General features: G+C 42.4%; 1 protein-coding gene across 2 annotated transcripts; it reads left to right on the plus strand.

The window, feature by feature from the left end:
• Positions 1–2,969: 2,969 nt before the first annotated feature.
• mknk2b (MAPK interacting serine/threonine kinase 2b) lies at positions 2,970–16,899 on the plus strand. 2 transcript variants are annotated; one of them, XM_046871010.1, is made up of 14 exons: positions 2,970–3,104; positions 4,547–4,734; positions 4,924–5,014; positions 5,331–5,432; positions 5,696–5,793; positions 7,830–7,909; positions 8,109–8,182; positions 8,298–8,402; positions 8,740–8,795; positions 9,302–9,397; positions 12,234–12,428; positions 12,538–12,702; positions 12,959–12,999; positions 13,086–16,899. In XM_046871010.1, exons 2-14 carry the CDS (start codon positions 4,684–4,686, stop codon positions 13,363–13,365), a joined length of 1,434 nt encoding a protein of 477 aa, XP_046726966.1. In that variant the 5' UTR covers positions 2,970–3,104; positions 4,547–4,683; the 3' UTR covers positions 13,366–16,899. The 2 variants fall into 2 exon arrangements, with proteins under 2 accessions (XP_046726966.1, XP_046726968.1); XM_046871012.1 differs by having other exon boundaries at positions 13,089–16,899.
• Positions 16,900–20,422: the final 3,523 nt, after the last annotated feature.

The raw sequence follows: 20,422 nt of genomic DNA on the forward strand, positions 1-20,422 counted from the left end.
TTTTACATTTAGCACATAGGACAGACAATGAAACACCTACATGGCCCAGGCCAATCAGACGTCAGCAGATGTCAGCCGGGTCTGTAAAACACATTCCAGGCAGCGAGTGAACCTGAAGTGCCCCATCAGCCCTTTTTTTTTTATAACGACGTTGTGCTCGTGCTGTCCCGCGAGTAACCCTCGTTCCTGCTTCAAAACACGGCTTGTTGTCAACATCACCAGGAATTGCATCATGTGCTTTCTCCCTCCCCAGGCAGCAGGCAGAGCTTTCGCAATGTCTGCTTCGGCTTTCAACAGTGAGTCTGTAGGTCAGAAGAGAGAGAACGAGGGAGAGAAAGAGAAAGGGAGGGAGGGAAGGAAGGCGTAAAAAGAGAGTCGTAAGATTCCACTTTATTAGGTGTCCTTAAACGGTAAGGGAGGGGGAACGCAGGATTCGTTGGACCGCTTGAGGTGGAAAAAAACCTCTAAGCCACATGTAAGCAGAGAACCTCGAGATCTTTCGCTCATCTTTCATGGAGTCACATGCTGCACCTTCTGCATCTGATTACCTTTTATGCTTCTGACACACACACACACAGTGCACAGCTAACAAAATACATTACAAGCTACAGAACAAATGCATGGCCCACGTTTCACTTTTCCCAAAGCCGAATGTTTCTCTGAACAGTTCTTTCAAAGAACGAGGAGCACAAAAGCGAGGTATTTCATTAACACCGGTGTGAGAGTGTGTACCACTCCGTTCCAGAGTCCAGAAGCTGCGAGTGTTTTCCTAGAAGCACGGTGTGTCACGTGAACGCGCTGAGGGTTTATTTCAGGACGTCGATCTTGTATTTCAATTTGTTATATAGTGAATATTTGAACAGAAGGTGACACTTTTCTTGCAGGAGCAACAGAAGAAATGAATCCCTGGGTGTATTTTATTAGCTTGTAGAAGCTTTCGACAGTTGAGTGCTCAGGTTTTGAAGCCTCACAAGCAAAAAGAATTCCTGAGCATCCTGCAAAAAAATTTAACTAGGCACCAGAAAATAGCTTTAAAAGATAAACGCACAAAAGATCCTTAACACCGCTGAATCTGCTACAATACAATACAAATTAGTATCTGAGCATCTGAAAAGGGGGAGTTTGGATTTGATGATAATGGACAAAAAGCACTGTTTGGAAACCAGGTGTTATCTGAAATCTTACTCTACATGTACTCTTTGTAATCTAGTAACAGGTTGAAAAAATCGCCGAATGGTCTCGCTATCTTCGGTAGATAATTCCAGATTGTCACGTTCCTTGAATATATTTCTAACACGGTGCTGCATTGCAACCATTACTAATGTGCTCCTTAAAGCTGAGCTGGGTGGCTGGGTGTCGTAAATAACTTTCCCAAGGCTCTTGATGCGATTTGTAACCTTCGTAGATAAGGGCGCTAATAACAGCGATTTCTGGTTTATCATTATTTAGCTGCGGATAATGATGACGTAGCTGAAACCTGATGTCCTTTAAACAGTCAATAAGACTTACAAGTCCCTGAAGCTGGCGATATCTCCCACTGTTGCTGTATTTGATTAAGTGTTCTGAATAACAGGAGGAGAAAATATGAAAATGTCGGCCCTAAAATGTAACTTTAATGGATGACACAGTTCGACTACCAGATTGGTAGCGGGTACATGCGTATGATAGGAAACAAAACTGCAAATATACACAACAGAGCCGGAGAGACCAACCCAGTTAGATTTTTTTTAATGGTCAGATCATGTTATTATGAATATCATTACTACAAGGGTATATTTACATACATTTTACATATTCATTTGCATATATAGTGATGTAACAGCTTGTAAAATACGAACTAATGTAAACCCAAAAGTATACAAACACCTTTATAGATCTTGTTCTTATGTGTGTATGATTCTGGCTCAGATTTTGGTCTCATATTAGGAAACTCACCGGACCGTAAGTCAGTTTTTCAAACAAGTTTATTAGTTTATTATGTTTTTACAACTTATTAAACAAAAAACATTGTTTCATAAATTAATAAGGATTAAAAATCAACTGCTGCACCTTTAAAAAAAGTATTAATAGAGTGTTGCTCACTATTGAAAATAGCCTTTCTATATTTAAATGCAAATGGCATCGTGTTATAACTAAGCGCTATATGAATGGAATCATGACTCAGTTTCTCTCAAAACGTTATTGGATGAATGGATGGACGGATGGAAGGATAGATGGATGAATGGATAGATGGATGAAAGAATGGACATCTGGAAGGAAGGGATGGAAAAATAGATTGATTGAAGAATGGACGACTAAATGGATGGATGTGTGAATGGATGGATGTGTGGATGGATGGATGGATGGATGGATGGATGGATGGATAGATGGATGGATGAAGGTCGTCAGGGATTGATAAATGGACGGATGGAAGGATTAGATGGATGATGGATGAATAGATGGATGAATGTGTGGATGGATGGATGGTTGTGTGGATGGATGGAATGAAGGATTAGATGGTTGGATGGATGGAATGAAGGAATAGATCAAAGGATTAGATGATTGGATTCATGGAGAGAGGGTTGGAAGGATAGATGGAAGCATGGATAGATGGATGGATGGATGTGGAATAAAGGATTAGATGGTTGGTTGGATGGATGGATGGATGGAGGGATGAATGGATAGATGACAGTAGCTTGGGTTATTACAGAAACTTGCATCATGCACGAGCTCTCTTAATGTATCATATAACGGAAGTGCACTACATCTACCGCCCACATTTAAGATTTAACTTTTTTATGAAATATATATGTTATAGTAGTTGTTCATGTTTAAATATTGTACATATATATTTTTATATGTATATAATTTTATGTGAAAAAGCGGACAAAGGCAGGCAGCTCTGAAACTGAAAACGTCACCGTGTTTGTGTGTTTCCTAGCCGAGGGGCGGAGTTTAGTCTGAACAAGGGGCGGGGCTGATCCAACAGTGAAGTTATATAAGCACCATCGCGCAGTTCTCCGTATCTTCCACACAGTAGACCAGTGTCGGGTCCAGGACCACACGGACAACCGAGGGGTCGCACAACGGCAACCAGACTGGAGCTTTAATTTCAGATCAACGGGGTGAGCACGTATTCCTTTTTTTATTACTATTTTTCCACAGGTAGGATTTGGATTTGGATTTGTGTCTTAGCATTTCAGCCTCGGCTCGTGCTAACAATAATCTCAACATTGACTCCTATAACCTCGAAATTAGTTCTTTTGTTATTTATTTGAGTGATTTTTAAAGGTTTTTATGTCAATTTTGAAGAAATTAGTGACTGATACAGTTTAGACGCCGTTTATGACTATTTCATCATTCGGTTTTTTCCCCAACGGACGTACAGGAACGGGCGTTGTTCCAAATTGACATTGATTCCCTACACAAGTGCACTACTTCGAGGCGGAAATAAGGGTGCTCGTAGCCTATATAGTGCGCTTAGGTATGCACTAAGCGCGCAATTTGGGATACGGCTCTTGTATCAGGAGACTGTAATTGTATATAAATTATTAGTGAATTTGAGTTGCTGGTAATTGATGTGACTTAATGTGTTAATGAATTGAATAGTCAATCATCTGTAATAGTTTTAATTTTTGGAGTGTTTTTTTGCATAGCTTTATTGGTATGCTAGTGATAATGTGCATGGCCTGGATCTTTCCAGAAAATTCCATAATATTTCCCAAAAAAAATTCAATTGAACTCTGATGAGGTTTATTCAATAGGACACTAATACATTTAACATAAGTTTTTCTTTAACGTATGCATATATTTGTGTTCCGTATAATTAATTATTGAAGATATCTCGGTTACAGGATTGTAATGGAGTCGAATGGAAAGTCAAATGAATTGATGGAATTCCTTTTTCCAGACTTGGGAATTGTATTGGAATATTGTAACGGCTTTCCGGATTGCAAGGGATGGAATGAAGGCCGTCACAGCCTCTTATAATAGATTTCACATTTCATTGAGGATTTAACATTCTTCCTGGAAAAAGTCTGGAATGCTGAACCCGGATCAATCAGTTCTTTCTTTGAAAACCAAAAAAAATGAATGGATTTGAACTTTGATATGTTCATTCAGATGGAGATGTTTTGGGTGTTGGTGAAATCGATCACCATGTGAGAGGAAAATATTGATTTTGTACTGGAGTTAAATGCATCGTTAGCTATGACAATAAGGAATGATTTTATTGGTTAGGTCATAGATTTGCATAATTACGTCTTTTTATTGAATTTTATTCCGCGCGTGTTTATAAACAGCGTGACGAGGGCGAGACACTGAGATGGATTTATGGGTGTTATTGTATGGAGCAGCATAATTAGGCATTATCAGTTATTCCTGCTAGTCTGGATGTTATTGTTGGCACTCAGGATCGCTTCGCGGCTGTTGGCACACAGACAGGAACTTGTTTCTGCGTCTCGATGTTTTGACGCTGAGGTGTCACGTTGCAGCCCTGATTGATGTTCTGCACCTACTTCTGAACGCCAACTGATTCACTTTTTTTATTGTTGCTTATTTTTTTCAGGTTTCCCGTTTAAAGCACCGCAGTCACCAGACATCGGGCTAGCGAAGTGAGACCAGTCACTCCAGCTAAGCAAAACCGTTGTTGCCGGGAGCCACTGATCCAATCAGGGAATAAAAATCAGCGAACCAGAAAGCAAAATGGTGCAGAACAAGATGACCGCCGTAACCGGATTTCATCGCTCTTTCAAGGTGCGTCGGCTCATGTTATTAAAAACTGGGCATTTCGGAAAATTTGTCAACACGTCGGTTATTAATAACTAATTTAGCAACAATTACACGTTAGTAACAGTCGACGTTATGAGAAACGTACACATGCACGTGCAAACTCGCGTGCGCACACGCACACATTTTGTTTAAAATGTAACTTCTTTATTTCAGGGCCAAAATCCATTCGAAACGGATGAATTCTCCAAAACCGGATCCCACCTTCATGATCCTGCCTTCAATTTCGATTGCTCCACTCGCCCCGGTGAGTAAAAAGCCTTCGCTTCTGACGTCTCTGATTTGCCTCGGGTTTGTGGCTTTACATTTCCCCCCCCCGACGGACGTCAAAACCAGTGCATGCATTTCCCTTCAAAGTCTTTTTTTCCTGTCTTGCTGATTGGAGGTTTCCCAGTGAATTGTGGGACGTCCACAGAAGTAAAAGAGTCCAAACTCGGTCACTTTATAGCACGCTCAATCATCCGCCAAGGCTTTTCGGTCCTGCTTCAAAAACAGGATCGGCTTCTTCTAACCGTTTTTTTTTTTTTTTTTGCCGTGTTTCTTTTTTTCATGCCGACACAAAGGTATGCCATCCAGCCAGCCGATCGACATCCCCGATGCCAAGAAGCGGAACAAGAAGAAAAAGAGGTGCAGAGCCACAGACAGCTTCTCAGGGCGGTTTGAGGGTGAGTGTAACAGTCAGGGTCTAAGACTGAATGCTTTCTTTCTTTTTTATTTATTATTTTTTTTACAGTCCACTTATATAGTCTACTATATGGTGCCATTGTACATACTGCCATGAGGATATATTTTCATGTTGGATATTTGTGCACACTGTATATTTTGCTATTGTCTCACATGATCGTCTCATGTGGTCCTCTGGAGGAACGACCGTACCGTCTCATTGCCATTGATCGAGTTTCCCCTTTTCGCCATCTTCTCCTTCCAGATGTCTATAAGCTGCAGGATGAAGTGTTAGGAGAGGGAGCGTATGCAAAAGTGCAGACCTGCATCAGCCAAATCACGCAGAAGGAATACGCTGTAAAGGTACGACCCGCTTCCCGTCTCGCTTCGAAATTTACCTTCTCAGAGATCAAACAAGCGAAAGCATGCGCGTCATGTCAACCACGCGGGTTAAAAGATGCTTATCGGCGCGCCGTTTTGAACGGGATTACCCTTTGGCACTCGTGACATTACCAGGAACTTATAGAACAGGTTACTGGAAGCAGAGCCGACATCTGCACACAGCCGCAGGTTGTTGTTGTGAGCGTGTTTGCTGTCTGAAACGCTGCAAATGCTCCCAAGATCGAGTTGTTTTGTTACTCGAACGCATTTATTCAGGTTCTGTGTTTTCTTCCTTGAGTGTATGAACTTTTCAATCCTAAATACGAGTCGAGATTGAAAAGGCGGCAGCACTTTGATCGTGGTTGTACCCTCTCCGGGTCATGTTTAGAAAAAGAGGATGTTTTTGAACCGTCGCTCCGCCGCTCTATTCAGCAGCGCTGGCTCAGCAAAGAAGCTCCCCCTTCCTGTTTTCGTTAGATCATCCGTTACGGCGGCCAATCGGAACGCCGGGCAGGTCACATCCTCCTCGGGTTCCGCGCTCCCATTGGCCCGCGCACCAGGCAGCGGCGGGAACATTGTGTTCTGTCCTGGAACGTCTGCCAAAACACACACCAGTGAGGAAGAGGGAGGGGGGGGGGAACGGCCCGAGGTTGCATCCCGAAATGTTTACCCGCTTTCCTGTATGAAGATGTTAGGTGTGGCCTAAAGAAAGTTTTACATGCCAGAGGCGCAGCACCTCGTGATTTTTGTTTTGTTTCCCTCGTTAAACACACTTCGAGGAAGCGGAGCGTCTGAGCTTGTTCAGTTTTTTCGTGTGAAAAAAAAAATATAAACGATTACCTTTAAAAATAAATAAATAAATATAATGAATGTCTTCATTCATACAACTAGGAGCTTTTTTTTTTTTTTTTTTGGTAGAAAACTTTTGCACAGGCAACCCTCTCTCTGCAGGGCTTTGTTCTCCTGAGGGGGGGGTCGTGTCTCCTTATCTCCATGAGGGACGTTTTTGGTGGGAGGGGGCGCGGTAAATTGAGACCAGATGTCATGGTCACCCCACCCCCTCCCTAAGGTGCAGGGGTGGGGGGTGCGTCGATTTCCAAGTCTGAACAAAAGAAGTGAGCGAAAACTGTCTGCCTCGAGTTGTAGCCTTCCCCCTTCTCCCTTTTAGTCGCGCACACGTTCACTGATTGCACTTTTGGTTGTCGTGTTCACAGGCCTGGCTTCTTTTTACACACTTGCTCTATTAGTGCAACCGTTTGAAGGAACGGTGAGAATTTATGGTGCTGTTCATCCACTAAAGGAAGGAAGCACTCAGGAGTGTGACGTCGTAAGGAAACGATCTGCACAACGTGTGATGCAGGATGTTGAGAATACGATTGTGTGATGAAATAATTTATACCGTCAGGAATAAATTATGGGATGGGGATAATGAAGTGCAATGGATTTGATTCCCCACGTTCAAAGATCTTCAGTTCCAGAGTACAGTACGGGTTTTTGTGGCTTGTGTTCGGAGGTTTGCTGACTCAGGAGCACTGCGGTTTCATAGGGGAATGCAGAGTTGCTCTGAACACCAGGCTCTAATCCAGGAGCTACATTGTGCTCTGCTCGTCTCTCACTGGCACCGCTAATCCAGTCACGTCTAGCATGGCGAGAGGGTGGGTGGGTGGGGGGTATTGAGGGGGTTTTCGAGAGTGAGAGCAGTTTACTGTCAACAACCGATTCCAGCGCTCCTCTAACCTCTAGGCCCAATTTAGCTCGTTCCGCCTTCGATGCGCTTTTATCGTCCACGGAATGCAGCCCGCAAACACCGCAAAGGCTTTGTGTTTGAAATGCCATGGGCCTCCTGGGGCTGGAATATGGGTTAGGATATATTTAGGGGTGGAGGACAACATTCGCAGCTGCTGCACAGACTTTCAGATTGTGGACATGATTTGTAAACTGCAAAATCTACAGTTACGTAATTATTTATTAAATTATTTGTGTTGGTTTTTTTTTTTTGTGTTTGTTTTTGTTTGCAGATCATAGAGAAGAGACCAGGACATAGTCGAAGTCGTGTGTTCAGGGAGGTAGAGATGCTGTACCAGTGCCAGGGCCACAGGTAACCTCTTCTCTAAGCCCTTACATACATCGCTTTAATTAGCCAGGCTTTGGAAAAGGTATTAGGCAGAAGCCACGATCTGCACACTGACCCTGTGAGAAGTGCCCCAGACCTCCCGTAGAACCCGGGCTTATTATTGTGCGCACGGACCGAAAACAAAAAAAAAAGTTCTGAACCCAGTCATCCTGTGCTCCTGCAGAAATATCCTGGAGCTCGTGGAGTTCTTCGAGGAGGAGGATAAGTTTTACCTGGTGTTCGAGAAGCTGAGAGGAGGTGCGTAGATTTCGCGAACGTCCTCCACCCGCTAAAGAGGATGAAATCAATCTTGCGTGCGCGTGCTCGAACAAACCGGTGTTGAAGGTTTTCCCTGTTTGTTTTTTTTCTTCAGGTTCTGTGTTGACCCACATTCACAAACGGAGACACTTCAGCGAACAGGAAGCGAGCATCGTGGTGCAGGACATCGCAAGCGCTCTGGACTATCTGCACAACAAAGGTGAGCGAGTTCACGTATCTGGATTAGAGAATGACCTCACAGACTCACACGTGTAGTATAATTATAGGTAAAGATGGGGGGGTGATATCAAATCCTGACCCAGATCCCATTTCGGTGTTCCGTATCGCTTCCTTGAAGTTTTAAGAACCTCACAGAGGGTCTCATGTCTTATCTTCTCCTGGAAGACATTCGTACGCTCCTCTATTTATAGCCGCTCTTTGGCAACGCAGTGTGTTGGAAACATAATTCTACTGAGTTGCTCTTTTGTCATCCCTCCAAAGCCCTGGAGAACCGAAATCATTTCTAAACGCATGACATGTGTGTGTGTGTCCTTTAGGCATGGCCCACAGAGACCTCAAGCCTGAAAACATCTTGTGTGAACATGAAGACAGGGTGAGTCTGTTTTATTTGTTTTGTTTTGACTTTTTAAATGAGAGTAGATCAACAGGGTTCCTATGCATTCTGTAAAAGTATGGAATTGAATTTGACCGATTTTTAGGTCTGGATTATTATTATTATTATTTGAACACAGAGTATGGAAAAAAATTAATCCGGATAAATTAGAAAACAGCGTTTTTTTTTTTTTTTTTTTTTTTTTTTTTTTTTTTTTTAAAAACAGTGATAGTTTATTTACTTTTGGCTCTTTGAAACGTCGACCACAATGACCAGAAATGCGTCACCATTTAAAAAAATTTTTTATTATTTTTTTTTCCCCCGAAAGCCTTCTCGCCATCTCGGTGTGGACGGAAGAGAAAAATATACGCTTTCAAAGAGAACCCTTCATAATCCACATATTTGAATCTGGAAAATTTACAGAATACAAAAAAACAGAAATGTGTAGGAACCCTGCTGTGAATAAGTGTGGACAAGTTCCTGACTTCCAGTCTTCTGCCTTTCAGATTTCACCGGTGAAGATTTGTGATTTCGACCTGGGCAGTGGAATCAAGCTGAACAGTGATAGCTCTCCTATCTCCACTCCAGAGCTCCTCACACCGGTATGTCTGTGTCTGTGTGTGTCTGTGTGTGTCTGTGTGTGTCTGTGTGTGTCTGTGTGTGTCTGTGTGTGTCTGTGTGTGTCTGTGTGTGTCTGTGTGTCTGTGTGTGTGTGTGTTTACATTCGGCTAATACCGGTTTATTATTAAAAAGTAGGTTACGATCGGTTAAGTCCTGTTTTGTCGCTCGCTCACAGATAAGCCAGCTGTTTTTACAATGCCGCTCTTATCATCCCAGTCTCCTCCCGCCACGCTATTGGACGAGCTCGGGTGGTGTCAGCCGAACGCCTTCCTCTTATTGGCGAGAGTAGCATGTCTCTGAGGTCAAGGGCCGGATTTTACGGCCGGCTGGAATTTTTTTGAATTCGGAGCGAGACAAACATTCAGGCCTGAGTTGTAATAAAGAAGTTATCAGCCCCCAGGCGTAGCGATTAGCGCCGTTTCTCGCTGCGTCGGTCATATCTTTGGATTAGATTCTAATCTCGTGTTCGATATTAAAACTGTTGCAAAACGATGGGACGGGGCGACAACAGGCGGCAAAACTGTAGGTGGCGTGTAGTGAAATATATGGTTGTAACCCGAGATCAGAGGCTCCTGCATGTCTTTCAGAAAGTCTCCAGACTATTTTCGGGGGTAGAAGAACAAACTAGAGGAGAACGGTTTAGACGTGCACAAACGAAGCCATTCGACACGTTACTGCAGCGTGTAACAGGTTTTATAACGGAGACCTTTAAACCAAATCTGAACACCAGGGGATATTTTTTTTTGTGCGTTTTGTTTTCATTTCAGACCCATTCAGGAACAGGATCTGCTCAGGACCTTGATTGCAGGAACAAGTTGTTATAAAACAACAAATCTCAAGGTTCAGACCAAAAGTTTTGAAAGCATTGAGACGTTGGAAGTCTGATTCGCATTTCGTTCTTTCCTTTGTACCTTTGCCGTCCCTTTAATGTTTGCACTTCTCTCTTTCTTTTTTTTTGGTTTTGTTTCTCTGGTAGCCGCAGAGCGGCAGCAAGGTCAGGCGTTAGGGGAAGTTCTTTCACACTCTCGGCTTCTTGAGCATAGCAACTGAGCTGTGATTGGGTGGTGGAAGGGGAGGACGAGTTTGGTAGGAGGAGCCAAGTGCTGAAGTGCAGAACATGCCTTCTGTTTGTTTTGATAAACCTTTATCACGAGGATCTTGGCAGGTTCTTGTACACAAGGTTTTATATATGCAGGTTTTTTTTGAAGGAAATTGTTGGTTTAACTAATGCAGTCTCTGTTGCACTTCCTGTAAGATTGTGGGTTTGATTTCTGAGAAAATGTGTGGTCGTGGCACAGCTCATTGCAGAGCTCATCTTCCCACCGCACAGCTATGAACTCGGCTCACGCCAGCTGAGAAGCCACTTTGTCACGTGGCCAGGAAAACCCCACGTTTCGTTTGCCAACAAGTCTTCATCTGTCTCTCATGTAGAGTCATTTTCACACACTCAAGGCAAGGCTTCACTAATTTTGCACCAAGTACTTACAGGAAGAGAAAATCTGCAGTGCAGGTAATCATCCGATCTCATTTCTCCTCCTCCTCCCTCTCTTCTGCTATTACAGATAGCACCCATATCTCCTGTTTATAGACTCAACCAACAAAGAAACACGAACCAAGCTTGTTTGCTAATCACTGAATCTTCCGAGTAGCTAGCAGCACTGTTTACTCCGTCATCTGGGGCAGCTCAGGACTTGTCTTTTGTCTGACCCCTGATGGAGAGGCTGTTAAGAGATGGCCTGAATGTGGGGGGGTGTTGAGCAGACAGGCAGCAGAGGAGGAGGAGGAGGAGGAGGCGATTCAGAACAGCCGAGCTTTTGTCTGCAGCTCCTGAATTCCTGCACTGCATAAAGGCTCGACGGGGCGGAGCGGCACGACAGCTGCGTTCAAGGAAGACAAAAGAAGCAAAACGCCTGCGCAAACAGGCCTGGAGAGCGACGTCAGGCCCTGAAAAACAAAACAAAACAAAGCAAACATACGCCATCGCTAGCTGAAAAGTACCAGACCGCTTTCAGGAGTCATTTTGCTGAGATGAACGATTGAATCACCTCCGTAACCTCACTAAGCTGATAAAGTCTGCGCTTGACCTAGAAATTCTTTGTCACGGGTTCTAAGGGGGGAAAAAAAGTTTCACAAGGGATCATTTTGTAACCATAACCCTGGATAGCAGTTCTGAAATACTGGAGCTTAATGCAGTCTAAAAAAAATCTAATCTACCCGAGCTAACCTCAAAGCCTTGCAGCTTTTGATGGATTATGTTTAGTTCTCCAGGAGCAACACGGTTGCATCCTTGTACAGCGATCTATACATGTATAAAGAGCATGTCTGTGTGGTTTGGTTTTGTTTATGCAGTGTGGGGGTGTGGTGTTGTGCAAGAGGTGTTGAGTGATGTTTTTTTAATATTTTTTTTTTTCTGGGACACTCAATCCTTTTTTCCCCTTCTTGGGCATTTGGCCCAGTTTCAGAACGGAGGCGTTTTTGCAGAGCCAAGTTTTCGAAACTTTCCATGACTCGACCGCCTCGACCACGAGCAAGGCTTTCTGCACGCTTCACCCTCTGTTTCATACAAACACACTATTTATGTCCGATTGTGGTGATCTCACGGAGGACTAATCTCGTCGTGCGAGGGTCACAATGACTCTGCTCGAAGCTCTTGATCTCCGCGTGCGTACAGAAACAGCCGAAAAACAGCTGCCGCCTCAAAACACACCACCGCCTACACCCCTTCGTGCACGTTAAACATGTTAAACAGGCAAATGCTGACCTCGTTCCTGTACACCGACTAACGAAGTCGCCTCTCCTCGTTCCGTCTCATTGCAGTGCGGTTCTGCCGAATACATGGCGCCCGAAGTGGTGGAGGCGTTCAACGAGGAGGCCACCATATACGATAAACGCTGTGACCTGTGGAGCCTGGGCGTCATCCTGTACATCATGCTGAGTGGCTATCCTCCCTTTGTGGGCCGCTGTGGAAGCGACTGTGGCTGGGAGAACGGGGAGCCGTGTCACGCCTGCCAAGTAGGTCCACCTCGGCACAAAGCTTGAACACCTCTGGATTTGTTGGTTTCGAGTGCTTAATTAAAAAATTACTCAATTTTTGCTTCTTATCGTTGTCCATCAATCTCAGAACACACTGTTCGAGAGTATCCAGGAGGGCAAATACGAATTCCCAGAGAAAGAATGGGCTCATATCTCCTGGAGTGCCAAAGACCTCATCTCCAAACTGTTGGTCCGGGACGCAAAGAACCGGCTCAGCGCCGCTCAGGTTCTCCAGCACCCGTGGGTACAAGGGGTAAGGAGCTAGGCTATTTCATTCCTCCCTCTTTCTCTTTCTCTCTCTATTAGGAGACAGAATAGGGTGAAGTTCCTCCATAATGTATTCTCAGAATCAGCTGGTGAATTTTGCCTATGGTGTAAATCATTTACAAGAAGACTAGTTCTTAGGAAAATGTCCAGCCGTCATGAAGCGCTTCATTTGGATTTGGTGTTGGTATGATGTCATCGTGACGGTTTCGTTTCTTTTCTTTTTTTTTTTTTTTTCCCACCAGGGTGCTCCTCATACAATCCCAACCTCCATCCTGCTCCAGAGGTAAGTTCTGGTCTGCGGCATGAAACCAAATTTATTAGTGAATCTAACGAGCAGTTTACCTCATACGCCGGTGTCTTCCGTGCCAGCAGAAACAGCAGCGCCAAAGACCTGACGTTCTACGCCGGACAGGCGATGGCTGTGAACCGGCAGCTGGCGGAGCAGGATGACCTGGAAGCACAGTGGCAGGAAGAGGCGTCTCCTCAGGTGGTGACGGCCGGCGCGTCCTCCATGCGGCTCTCCCCACCATCCAACTCCAAACTGGCCAAACGGAGGCAGAGGAGCAGCGCCATGAAGGGGGCGCCGGTGTCTGCCGCCGAGCTCAGCCAGCTCCTTGCTCCGCTTGTCCTCATCGGAGACTGCGCCTGAGAGACAGAGGAACGTCTCGAATTCTCTCATCCTGCTGGACAGTGGGCGAGGGGAAAAAAAAGTGTTGATTTTTTTTTGTGAAGTCTCTGCCACCCCCTGAGTTCAGGTGTCCCTCTGCGTATCCGTGCCTCTCCCTCATTGAAGGAGTACCTCATCAAAGTCGCTTTCGTGTGAAGTATTCGCCGTATGCAAAATGAGGACATCTTGAGGCCCGTCTCGAACCTGGTTGCGGCGTCGCTCGCTCCTGTATTCATCCTCAGGCTCTTCCAGCACTTCTGTCAGGACCCAGCGGCAGGGTTCGAGGCCGATACGCAGACGGATACGCTAAACACATTTTTTTGATTTGAAAGGCAGAAGATTTTGAAGCCAGCCGCTCAAGACACCAAAGGACTACGACACCCACAGAATCCCTTCCCCTTTCCTCAGCTGCTTCCTCTTTTACAACTGGATCCACTGTGAATTATTATTATTATTATTATTATTATTATTATATAATTTTCTTTCTCCAACCGAGAAAGGAACGTTTTGCCGGGAACGCGGCCAGACATCCCCCATCATCCGTACTCAAGATTCCCACGCTTTATGCAATTTCCTAACGACTTCATCACCTGTCAGAATACTGGGAGATTTTTTTTTTTTCCTGTGTTGCCAGTGCCTCGCTTTACCTCCCCTCATTTTCAAAGCCAATGAATTCCTGTCATCAGCAGACGAAATCTAATCACGATTGGCCTCTTCTACCAAATTAATGAAGCACTTGATATATTTCGGGGAGGATGTTAAAATGAAATTGTTTCCCAATTGGTGCCAGAGTTCTTAAATATTCGGACACATTTTTTCCCCAAAAAAACAATTGTACTTCAAAGACGCCGCATCCTATCATTTAGGAGGCTTTTATCTCGCCCAAATTTAGTTACAGCCGTTACATTTTTCAGACTCGACGTCTGACGCATAAACGGCACGCCAGAAATCGTAAAAAAGAAAAATCCAAACCGGCTATTCGAGGTCACAAACGTGACGTTCGGAGCGACGTGTTTGGGCGTAGGGCGACAAGATCAGCAAAAAGGGGTTAGCCGTTAACGTGCACACCGGGAGGGACGGGAATGTCACAGATCATGTGGTTATACAAGCACACGTCTGTTTACGTGACTCATCAACTCTAGTTGGTCATGGAATAAGGCTTTGAAATAAAAAAAAATTAATAAAAAATTTAAACCCGTTCCCTTCAGTTCGGTACAGATGGTACGGTGATTTATAAACCCGCTGCCTCGTACGCACTGTCAAATACCTTTCAACAGGGGAGATTAATTTTTTTTGTCATAAAGGTAAAAATTAAGAAAAAAAAAAAATCAAAAAATGGAAAAGCATTCCAGGAAAAAAAAATTTATGAGTCGGGAAAAGAAAACCGCACAAAAAAAGTCTTCCAAGGCAATGTAGCTGTATGAATAAGTGGAAAAAATTTTTTTTCTTTCGTTCTTTTTTTTTTACGTTTACTTTTGTTTGTACCTCCATTTGAATACTGAAACTGTGCCACACTGTGCTGATGTTTTATGCTTTTTATTATTGTTATTAATATTATTATTACTGTTGTTATTGTATCTTCATCTTCAAGCAGGTGCTGTTCAAATGTCCAGAATTTCTTTGTTCCCCAAATCACGTTTTATCTCCTTTTTTTTTTTTTTTTTTTCTTTTAGTATTCACGTGATGAAATGCTGGTGCAGAAGTTGTAAATTTTTTTTTTTATTATTTTTTTTTTTTTTTCCTCAACGAAATTTGAAGTGAATGAAAAAGGCAATATTTTACTACTTTCAGTGTTTTCGGAAGGGGTGGACAAATCCATAGAGTCGCCATCACGCCGAAATGAAAACAGAAACCTTAGGGTGGGGAAAAAAAAGAAAAAGGCGTAAAAACAAACAAAAAAAACGTCTCTTGCGGTTTCCCTTTCCTTTGAAGTCACGTTTCAACTTTGAATTGTGCAATTAAATTTTTTCGGACGTGTTTAACAGAATGGAGAATCGAAAAAAAAAAATCGTCTCGATTGCGTACACCGGAATGAGGTTTTGTTTTCTCAAGAAGGAAAGGAAAAAGAAAAATCCTCTGGCCGCCTTACAAAGCCGACTTCCAACAAACGAGTACGAATTTCTTCCGAAAGGAAAAAAACTAACAGTTTAATCATCGGTTCGCGATTTGTCCACCCCGACTCGTTTTGTAACGTCTACTTAAATTTTTTAATTTCTTTATTTTAATTTTTTTGTAATTTCCCCGTAACACGGAAACGCAGGATTGTGCCGGAGGGACGTTCGGAAAAGTGCATTTTTGACTCCGCGTCGGTAGATCGATGGAACTGACTTAAGTGTTTGAGTTGTAAATGTTTTCAAATGAAAAATAACAAAAGAAAGAAATCCTCCATTCACACACACACACACACACACACACACTATCGAATAATCCTGGTGAATGTTCAGCTCGGCGGGTGCTTTTTCTTTCGCAAGTTGCAAAAAAACAACAAACAAACGGCACTCGAGCCTATCAGTAAAGAATAGGACACTGATTGTAATTTTTTTTATATCTATACCGATTTCTACATTTGCATCTTTTTTGTGGAGGTTTTATGTCTTATAGTAAGACTTACTTGAATTGTATATGCAGCGGTTTTCTCACATTTTGCTCGGGAAACTACCTTTATACCTGTACACGAAGCTGTTCGAGACGAGACTAGGCGTAGGTTTTGGAGACTAATTTCAAACACAGAAGTCGAATCAGTATTTAAACTCGCCCGGATGCAATTCTACTCGTCTTTTTGTCTTTTCTTTTTTTTTTTTTTTTTTTTTACACAGACACACCGGATAGGTTATGTTCTCAAAAAACGCTCACCCAAGTGCGGCCCGGGTTCGGGATCCCACCGCTGTTTGGGTTTAACAAAATCTGGGATGAGTTTTTAATCCTCACGTTTCTTCACTTCCGTTCGTTCTGATGGAGGTTCAGAGGAACGACATTATTTCTGTTTTGGATTTCAACCTGATTTGAGTTGATTTTATTAGGGGTTGTGATTAGATCTCTTCTCTCCCCCCCCCACACACACACACATTTGTAATTTTTGTTTTTCTTTTTACATCAATGTGACCTAAAGGTTGAAAAACAATGTTGTATTCAGCACTGTCTGATTTTCTGATTTTTCACACCCATAACCTAAACGACTCATGGGGAAGATCTCCAAACTGCAGGGTTCTTTCCATGAAGTGGGATTTCTCGGTTTAGCAGGTTGTTGTTGTTGTTGTTGTTGTCCAGTCGGACTGTCCCTGACCGCTTCTCTTCCCCCTGACGGTCGATCTCGCTTTAACCGAGAAAGCTCGCTTCCTGAAATGACCCCGCCGCCCGGGGGGGTTCCCTTTTCGGGACGGCGTCAAAAACCGTAGAAGCACTTTACTGTACCACGTGGCTGATTTCAGTTCACTCGAAAGCAAGACACGACTCTTGTTGCAGATTTTTTCTATTGTTTTCTAATGAAAAGAAACAATAAAATGCTTTAAACCACAATCTTACCGTGTCCCCGATTCGTTACTCGTGTACTCTTGTGTAAAAGTTTGTATCCCCCCCTTCCCTTATATTATTACCTGTAATGATTGAAGGATTTAAGCAGATTCAGTATTTATGTACAGAAGGGGGCCCATGTGCTGAGTGGGTGTGCAAACTTTTGCACTCGGAAGAACTAGAACATCATCTTCGCTTTAGAAGAAAATTTTAAAGGAATGAACATTCTCCAATATCTTCAGGACGTTATGAAGCGAAGGCGTGTCTAGAGATCGTATGGAGAAAAGTTTTGGACATCAGATCATTAGATTCCATTCCACAGTCCCCATTTACTGCTAAAACCTCCACTCTTCTGGGAAGATGTTCCACTAGGTTTTTACATTTATGGCGTTTCACAGACGTTCTTATCCAGAGCTTACATTTATCATATTCATACAACCGACCAGCTATGGGGTTAAGGGCCTCGCCTGAGGGCCCAGGGATGGCACCTTGTTATTGACTGGGATTTGAACTCAACTTTTTGGATCCAAAGTCCAAAGCTTTAACCACCTAACATCTCCCTCAAAACTTATTTTGGAGTGTCCTTGTGGAGATTTCTACTGTGAGGTCCGGTACTGATGTCAATAAGTTTTATAGCAGCACAGCATGCTAGGAGATCTTCCACTCCATCCCATGGAAAGCAGATCTTCATGGAGCTGGCTTTGTGTACAGGGTTTGCATTATCACGCTGGAGACCCAAACGTGTTCCAGCGGTGAAGGGAAAGGACTGGTGTTCCAGTACCTCTAGACATATACTGGTGCCGTGTGGGAACTTTTATCTCTGAAGGCCACGAGTCTGTAACAGCTCCCACTTTATCATCCAGCGCTGGTCACCTGAGGTGGAGTCATGTGGTGTGTGTACCTTCAGCAAACAGAAGATTTCACACAATGCAAGGTTGAGCTGTGTGTTTTTCAAAACACTTTCTTTCTCCCTCTCTCTCTCTCTCTCTCTCTCTCTCTCTCTCTCTCTCTCTCATGTAAGTGCAGTGTAAACACTCAGGTGTTGGCCTGCTCAAGTTAAACACCCACGAGGAAATGATTCACGAGCCAAATACAGCAGCTGTGGCTTCACCCACATATCACGTGATTCTCTCTCTCTCTCTCTCTCTCTCTCTCTCTCTCTCTCTCTCTCGCTCCATCCCTTTCTGGCCACGTGTCTCTATCTCCCCCTAGTGGTCGTCTTTATGTAAAATCGATCAAAAGGGATCATCAAAAAATCGATCAAAAGGGATAATTTCCTTTAAAAAACCAATGTAATAATAATAACAACAATAATAAGAGAATAAACCAGCTGTTACAGGAAATCAATCAACGATCAGGCACTTTGAGGAAGTGACTGTTGAACAGGATGGGGACAGTTTTTCAGCAAGTTATGCTGATTAAAGAAAACAACAAACAAATCCCTGATTTCTGAGAACTGGAGACTCTTTATTTAACTAATAAAAGATTGAAATGCTGATTTTGTCTTTGTTGCATGATAGAAGTCTCTCTGAATGAGTTAACAGCCTGTGCTACTGTCAGAGCTTCTGTGTTGACTTGAATGGAACCTGAGTCTTAACCTCCTGGCAGAGGTAACCATGTTCAGGAATGAGCCTCCAACAGGAAATTAACAAAAAGCAACATAAGAGGTTTTTTTTCAAAGCTGGAATAATTTGAAATATCCTTTAAAAAAATGATTCATCATAGAATAACTAAATCATTTAAAATTAAACGATTTCTCCATGTTATTGAAGTGGAAAATCCCTCCTTCTTGTTGCCAGGTCTCTCAAAGCATGTCAGTGTTTTTGCAGTTTGTTTCAAATAACATGGTGTTTAAATAACCTGGAACTTCCACTTCCCCTCTCAAAGAAAAAACATTTTGTGGTAGCGGTTCTGCCTGGGATTTTCCCCTCACTGGGTCAAGTGCCACATGATCCTGGTGACTGGTGCATTGTGGGAATTATTGGTCATTGTGGCCAATGAGTGGAATATATATATATATATATATATATATATATATATATATATATATATATATATATATATATATATATATAATAACTCAACATACAACCATTATTGTCAAAATAGCTGGCACCAAAAGTAAGTACACCCTCAGTGATAACAGCTTTACATGGTGTAACCGTGCAAAGCCACACGTCCTATTCATCATATTCATGGTTTTGTTTGGTGCTTTGAGTCCAATTCTCTCATACTGACCACTAGATGTTCAACATGGACCTCATGGTAAAGACTCTGAGGATTTAAGAATTAGAATTGTTGCTCTCCACAAAGATGCCGAGGTTGTAAGAAGATCAGTGGTCAGGGTCATACAGAGGTTTTCCAAGGCAGGTTGGTCCATCAGAGGATTCGAGAGAAGTTACAGAAGAGGAAGGTCCACTTGTCAGTGCTCAGACCATTAGGCATGAGCAGTATTTATAATAGATGTATTTCAAATACGGATTTCAAATATTTAATAGGACCTCAGCTCCATTAAACAGCTTTGGGACTAATAGTTCACCCTGACTGCACCCCAGGCCTCCTCACCTCACCTACATCAGAACCTGATTTTATCAAGTGGCTGAATTTTACTTTAAATGTCCACAAGCACACTTTAAAATCTAGTGGAACATCTTCACAGAAGAGTGGAGGTTACTATAAGAGAAAACGAAGGCTAAGTGTGAAATGGGACACACAAAAGGCGAACACAACTCGTATGGTTGATGGTCTTATCATCTCCTGGCACGTTGAGCTCAAGTACACGCTTTGTAGCTGCAGTTCAGCCAGCAGGGGGCAGCACATCGTCATTTATAACACTGTCTACTGTATGAATCATTTTTCTGGTTTTTAGATTTTGTTTTTTTTTACTGTAGCTCTGATGTTTATTGTGAGATCTTTGGAGAGATAGAATGAGAATGAGAATTCTAGGAAGATGATCCGTAGGGACAATAAATACAGAAATTAAATAGAGAAAGTAATGAGGTGAGAGAAAAAAGGTACAGTAGGTGTGTGTGTGTGTGTGTGTGTGTGTGTGTGTGTGTGTGTTTGAACAAAGCTATTGATCAAACACATTTTATTTAATATTGTAAAATCAGTTTCTGTGTTTCGAACCTCCCCCAAAAAATCAGCAAATGGAAAAAAATAATTATAAAATAAAAAAAATAATAATAATAATGTTAAAAATGCTAAAATGTTAATAATAATTTTATTAATAATAATAGCATATTATTATTATGATTACTATGATTAATTATTATTTTGTACTATTCTTATCTTACTGTTGTTATATCATATTGTTATGTTATAATAATTGAAATAAAATTATTATTTTATATTTATAAAGTAATAATAATAATAATAATAAGTAGTATAAAAGAATAATAAAAATAAGAGATATAACTGCAAGCTGCATTCCAGTTCTTGATAATAATAATAATAATAATAATAATAATAATAATAATAATAATAATAATAATAAAATGAAATCATCATCATCATCATGATCATCATC

The sequence above is a fragment of the Silurus meridionalis genome, chromosome 17 (genome assembly GCF_014805685.1).
Source record: "Silurus meridionalis isolate SWU-2019-XX chromosome 17, ASM1480568v1, whole genome shotgun sequence".
NCBI lineage: Eukaryota > Metazoa > Chordata > Actinopteri > Siluriformes > Siluridae > Silurus > Silurus meridionalis.